The 5,636-nt window shown below is 43.9% G+C and overlaps 1 protein-coding gene across 2 annotated transcripts in view; it reads right to left on the reverse strand.

The window, feature by feature from the left end:
* The window catches only part of CORIN (corin, serine peptidase), a 313,652-nt gene that overhangs the window by 296,648 nt on the left and 11,368 nt on the right, over positions 1 to 5,636 (reverse strand). For both annotated transcript variants that reach the window (XM_019526369.1, XM_019526368.1), the window contains exon 2: positions 753 to 1,205. In XM_019526369.1, coding sequence (XP_019381914.1) covers positions 753 to 1,205 — 453 coding nt within the window. The remainder of the gene's footprint in view (positions 1 to 752; positions 1,206 to 5,636) is intronic.

A 5,636-nucleotide genomic window follows, 5' to 3' on the forward strand; every position in this document is an offset into this window, starting at 1 on the left:
CCCCCCCCCCAAGGATCTGCTAGCTCCCCAATCTGCCCACCCCTCCCCCCACCCCAACTTACTTCAGTCAGGTTCCCAGGACCTGTGAACACTAATAAAACTGGCCCTAGGAGCACTATGTGGGACTGGGGCCAGTTCATCAGCATCGGGGGGCTGGGGAGTGTTGGCAGAGAGGCCCCCCAATCTCCCCAAGCCCCCACACAGGCCCTGATAGCCCCCTGACCCTCTCAAGTCCTCCCACAGATCCCATTTCCCACTGATCATCCCAACTCCCCCAACCCCATTTATCCCCTGATCCCTCTGATCCCACTGCAGACCCCATGTCCTCCCAATCCCCTCCAACCCCCTTCGTGCTAACCCTCCTCATCCCAATTTATCTTAGATTGGGTGGCCTTTTTTAACTTGATCTAACCTCCCCAAATGTCTGCACGTACCCAAGGTTAGAATCTGCAATAACTCAATTTCGGCCCTGGTAAACATGCACAATTGTCACACTCTGTCAGTTGCAGTCAAAGGAAAAATGATTTAACCTTGAAAGACATTCTGTCTTTTACTCATCAAGGCTGATTATATGTTCTGGTGAGGAACTGATTCCTTAAAACATGAAATCTGCAGGATGAAATTTTGCAAGAATGGGCTTCTAATTCACAGAATTCATGGGTTTAGAAAGCAGTCCAGTCATCATACCAAAGTCTTTTTTGTTTGTTTGTTTTTGTGGTATAATTGTGGAGTAAAATTAAAGATGTTCTTACTTTTTTTCAGATCCATTTCTTGCGATGCAGCTGAGTGAGTAGGACTTAATGTTGGTAACACAGACATCCTGTCTGTGATCTGGGTGGAGGTGTCTGTGGACCAAAGAATTTCCTCCACTGTAACAGCAGATGATGACATGTTGTGTTCAGGGGCTTCAGTCAAATTATCATCATCTGTAGATCCAGAATTGAGCCCTGGGGCTTCTGTAACAGTACTCAGTGAAATTTCCTGTAGAGCCTCTCTAAATAAACTGGTATTTTTGTGCATTTTATCAACATGGGATAAAGGGCTTGTGGTCCAGTAGGACTGAGGCATGTTGAGATCCACTGTGGGGGCCACGCCTGAAATATTTTCAACCATATTTGGCAAAGGAATGTCAGACGCTGGGGTGTCACCATTCGTGGCTAGGATATCACTCCCATTTGAATACAAGCAAGTCTTTTCTAACACACCTGGAAGAAAAAAATATTGCAAAAATCATCATCACATTTGCCATGATTATTCCAAAGATTCAAAGGTTTGCTGATTCATATTAAATTGCTAATCTCCCTCATAACTCATAATAATTATGAAAATTATGTTTTCTCTTTTAAAGTCTCTCAGATCAAATGCAACTACAGTAAGGTTTTCCAAAAAGCAAACAAATAAAGTAAATAATAATCATCAAATTAAAGCCTCAATCACTGCATAAGTATCCTAATAACCTACTGTCTAACAAAGATGAATAATCCTTGCAGACTAAAAATATTTTAGCCTTACCCACAATGAAGTCATTGAGCTCAGATTATATAGTGGGGGAGGCATTATGTGTCCTTCATTTAACCATCATTGTAATAATTAAACTAGAAATATTTTTCCTTCCATAGCATCATTACTTGTCTTCATATTGCCAGCTGAATCTTTTAGAAGGCTACTTTGTAGTTTCGTAGAAGATATATTTTTAACTCAGTAACATTGTTTTCTATGTATAGTATTATGCAATTTAAATATCAGTGCTACAAATAGACTCATGGGTTATTTGGCTTTCTTCTCTGGCACTCAAGAGGTTGTTTAAAAAAACAGGTTTGTATTCAGTATTCAAGACAGTCAACATCACTCCTATTAGTTTACAGTTTACTAACTTCCATTATATTTATCTTTATGTGTCTGATATTAGCAAATAAGTATTAGTTCATAAATCAAAATATGTAAGTTGCTTTCCAAGAGAATACCAGTGTACCAAGATGATTACATGGCTCTATATACATCAGAAAATTGAACTCAACAAACAAGAGACTTTGAAGATAATCCATAGTTGTTACAGAAGGATTTAATCATGAAAATGTGTTAATTATACACAGGAAAAAATTAATGTGCTGGAAATTATTAGATATATAAACTAATAACATATATAAAATTAATGTTATAATAATGTTATAAATCTAATAATTTCTAGTACATTACTTTCTAAATTAAATTAAAGTATATATACTACTTCAATGTTTTGCAAGGAGTTGTGCCTAGCGGCTGTTTCTGTTTAAGAAACGATACCAATATCAATGCACAAATAGAAAAATACACTCCGAGCACATCTATACAAGATGCTATGGCGCCGTAGCAACATGCTACAGTGCCACAGCAACTGTTAGCAAAAACTGTGCATCCGCTACTACATTGCTGTAGTAACACACTCCATTGCTATATAGCAGCCAAAAATAACTGTGTGCTGCCAGCCGAAAGGAAGTACTAAATGATAGCACAGTAACAACGGGGCCATACGGCCATGTGTAGATGAGCCTCCATTACAAATAATTAAATACAGTTCCTCAACACATCAAATATTTAATCAGCTGTTCTTCAGCACACCACTAGCAAATATCTGTATTATTTATAGCCACTCCTATTGTCTTTTCACCAAATGCTGGAATGTGACAGTGCTCAGCAGCATGTATTCCACTGAAGTAGTCTTATTTCTGTACAGCTGTTTTTACCATTCAGGTATTCTACAGTTTCAAGGTTATGCTGCCTTTTCGATCACACATCATGGCCATTCTTGTTTTTAACTTCTCTAGTTCAAACTGCTTCATCAGTGTAGAGAAGAGAATGGATAATAGCTATGTGACAGCCTGCTGGAATATGGCAGTAGTCTACCTCCAATTCCAAGTTAAAAACAGTTTTCTGATGCATGTGATTACAAAACAGAGAAGTAAATGTGAAAAATGCCTTTCTCTTTACACACAAATGCAACAGACTTTTCTTGTAAAACTAATGTTTAAAGCAAAGGTTTAAAGTGTAGTTTCTTTTAACAAGGCTGTATATAGCAAGAAGGAAAAAAATCCTTTGGTTCTCTTCTCAGCTCTAGTCTTCTTCCTAGAGATCTTTCTTCCTTGACTTACTACAGCACTCAGCCCCTAAGACTACACAGGTCATCACAACTTATATGCATCGGTAGGAATTAAATCTTCATATCTGCTCTTTAAGCTCCTGAACTCAAGGCAAATACTGTGGTTCTTCTGATTCTGTCATTAAATCTCCTTCACAAGCTTTACCTTCACCTGTTCTCCTCCTCACCTATCTCTCCCTTGCCACAGAGGGCAAGACATGTGGCAATGGCTGTAAATCACAGGAAAGCACATATAGGTCAAACCTCGGGATGTTCAACATCACCTCAGCACTACCAAGTCTCCGAAAAAAACTTCTTAACTGGAAGGGCAATCAAATAAGCTGCTTAAGGAAGCTATAGCATCTCCTTCATTGGAGGTTTCAAAAAGAGTGGAGGTGTCCATTTGAGATGGTTCAGAAATAGTGAATCCTGCATCAGTGAAGACGGTTGAACTAAATGATCATTATGGTCCTTTCTAACCTTATGATTAATCTCCAGGAACTTCAGCCTTCACTCTGATATGCTATTTAACTCCCTTTCCATACACCTCTTCACCCTCAATCTAGGATCAATTGTAGCATTCACCAAAATGACAATCTTTACCAGGTATTGTTCCGTTCTAATCTCTCTGCCACCATCTTCCCTTTTTTCAGTCACTGTGTCCTTTCCACAAAACTCTCCACCTGCCCCACATACCCAATGCATCAATGCCTCAGACTTCCCTACCTCTCTCAGCCCTCTTCTCCCTACCATCCCCTTTACTGGCCTTTCTCTTTCCCTTACACACTTTGGAGTTCAACTAAATTACATGAAGTCAGACCACACAAGCTTTTGAGTGAAGAGCTAGACAGGAGGTATTTCTTTAAAGACACAACTATAAGTGATCTAAGACTGATCGCATTAATCTGAAAAAATTGTGGATATCAAAAAGATTGCTAAGAAGAAAAAAAGAACCAAAAAGACCAGGAATATGGAAGACTTATTTCCTTAATCTCACTTTAATTGTGTCATTTTAATGGAACAACTGGCATTAACCAGAGAAAAATCTGAAGGGTTATTGGGAAATAACAGGGTTCAGAGGAGAAACTAAGGTTTGAAATTTACCAAAACCTATATTCATTGCAGACTTTTTTACTGTTGTGTTGTTATTTAATATTGTTTACCACTTATACATTTTTATGCTTCTTTTAGTGGGAGGACCCCAAGAAACATTATTCCTGTATTTATGGTATGTAGGGCATGTCCAGACAAAATGCCTCTTGCAGCATTTCAAAGGAGTTTGAGACACTGCAAAATGCATGCTGGGAACAAAAAAAATACATTCCCCACATTGATATATTTGCAGTACGGACTCAAAATTTGGCACCTGAAAATCAAGGTACCAAAATAAAACATGGGTGAAAAAAGCAGGGCAGGGCACAGTAGGGGGCTTTCTTGGTCCTATCCAAAGCCGTGTGTTAGCAGGCCGGGCCAGGTCTATTCAGTTTGTACAGAGTCTGGGTCACACAACACCGCATCGCCGCCAGCTGTGCCTGCAGCCAGACCATAGCTGCGCTGGCTGCTGCCGCTGGCACCACAGGGGGTGGGAGCAGGGGGGCAAGTGTGCAGTGGCCCTGCTCAAGCCCCTCCATAAAGCACGTGGTGGGACCCAACCCAGCCCAGCCCAGCACAGCCCGCTAGCGCACTGTTACGCTGGACCAGGAGGCACAGCTCCAGGATGCACAGCTCCTACGCAAAGGCATGCTGGCTGCGTCGTCTGGGCTGGGTCAGGCTAGCGGGGCGCATTTTCCATGAGGCTCAGGTGGCAGTGCACGGCTGCAGCACTGTGCCTACAACAGGCCATGGCGCATCACCACCTGAGCCTCATGGAAAATGCACCCCACTGGCCCAACCCGACCCAGACCGCACAGCTAGCGTGCCTCTGCACAGGAGCTACATGCCCCAGAGCTGTGCCACCCAGTCCTGTGCAAAGGCATCGTAGGAAGCCACACTGGGCCAGGTCCTGCCACAGCTCCTCCCTGCACACACCGTGGGTCCGGGAGTGCTGCCACTGGAGGCAGGACCTGGCCCAACATGACACCTGGTCTCTATGAGTGGTGCGAGATCCCAGGCAACAGAACAAGTGGTCTGAGGCTGCCTGAAGGCACATGGCCCCATGCTGCACTGCGCTGCACCAAGCTGAGCCAGACCTGCCACGAGCAGCACAAGCGGCGCCAGCTTGGGGATGTGCCATGCAGCTGGGGGCTCTGGCTGCAGCGGGCCCTGAGCAGCAATGGCTGCTGCTGCGGGGGTGAGTTGTGGGCCCTGTGGGGAGGGGCTGGGACCCTGAGGGTGGCAGGCAGCTAGGACAGCTGGGACCCTGCAGGGGGGGACTGGGAGCTGGCAGGGGTGGGGGCTGAGACCTGGTGGGGAGGTTGGGGCCCTGTGGGGGGAAGCTGTGGGCCCTGCGGGGGGGGGCAGTCCATGCGCTCTGCGGAGGGGCTACACCCTGTGGGAGGGCAGGGGACCCACCCCTCCTGAG

Source organism: Gavialis gangeticus, unplaced genomic scaffold (genome assembly GCF_001723915.1).
Source record: "Gavialis gangeticus isolate Ggan-Ray unplaced genomic scaffold, GavGan_comp1, whole genome shotgun sequence".
Taxonomy (NCBI): Eukaryota; Metazoa; Chordata; order Crocodylia; family Gavialidae; genus Gavialis; species Gavialis gangeticus.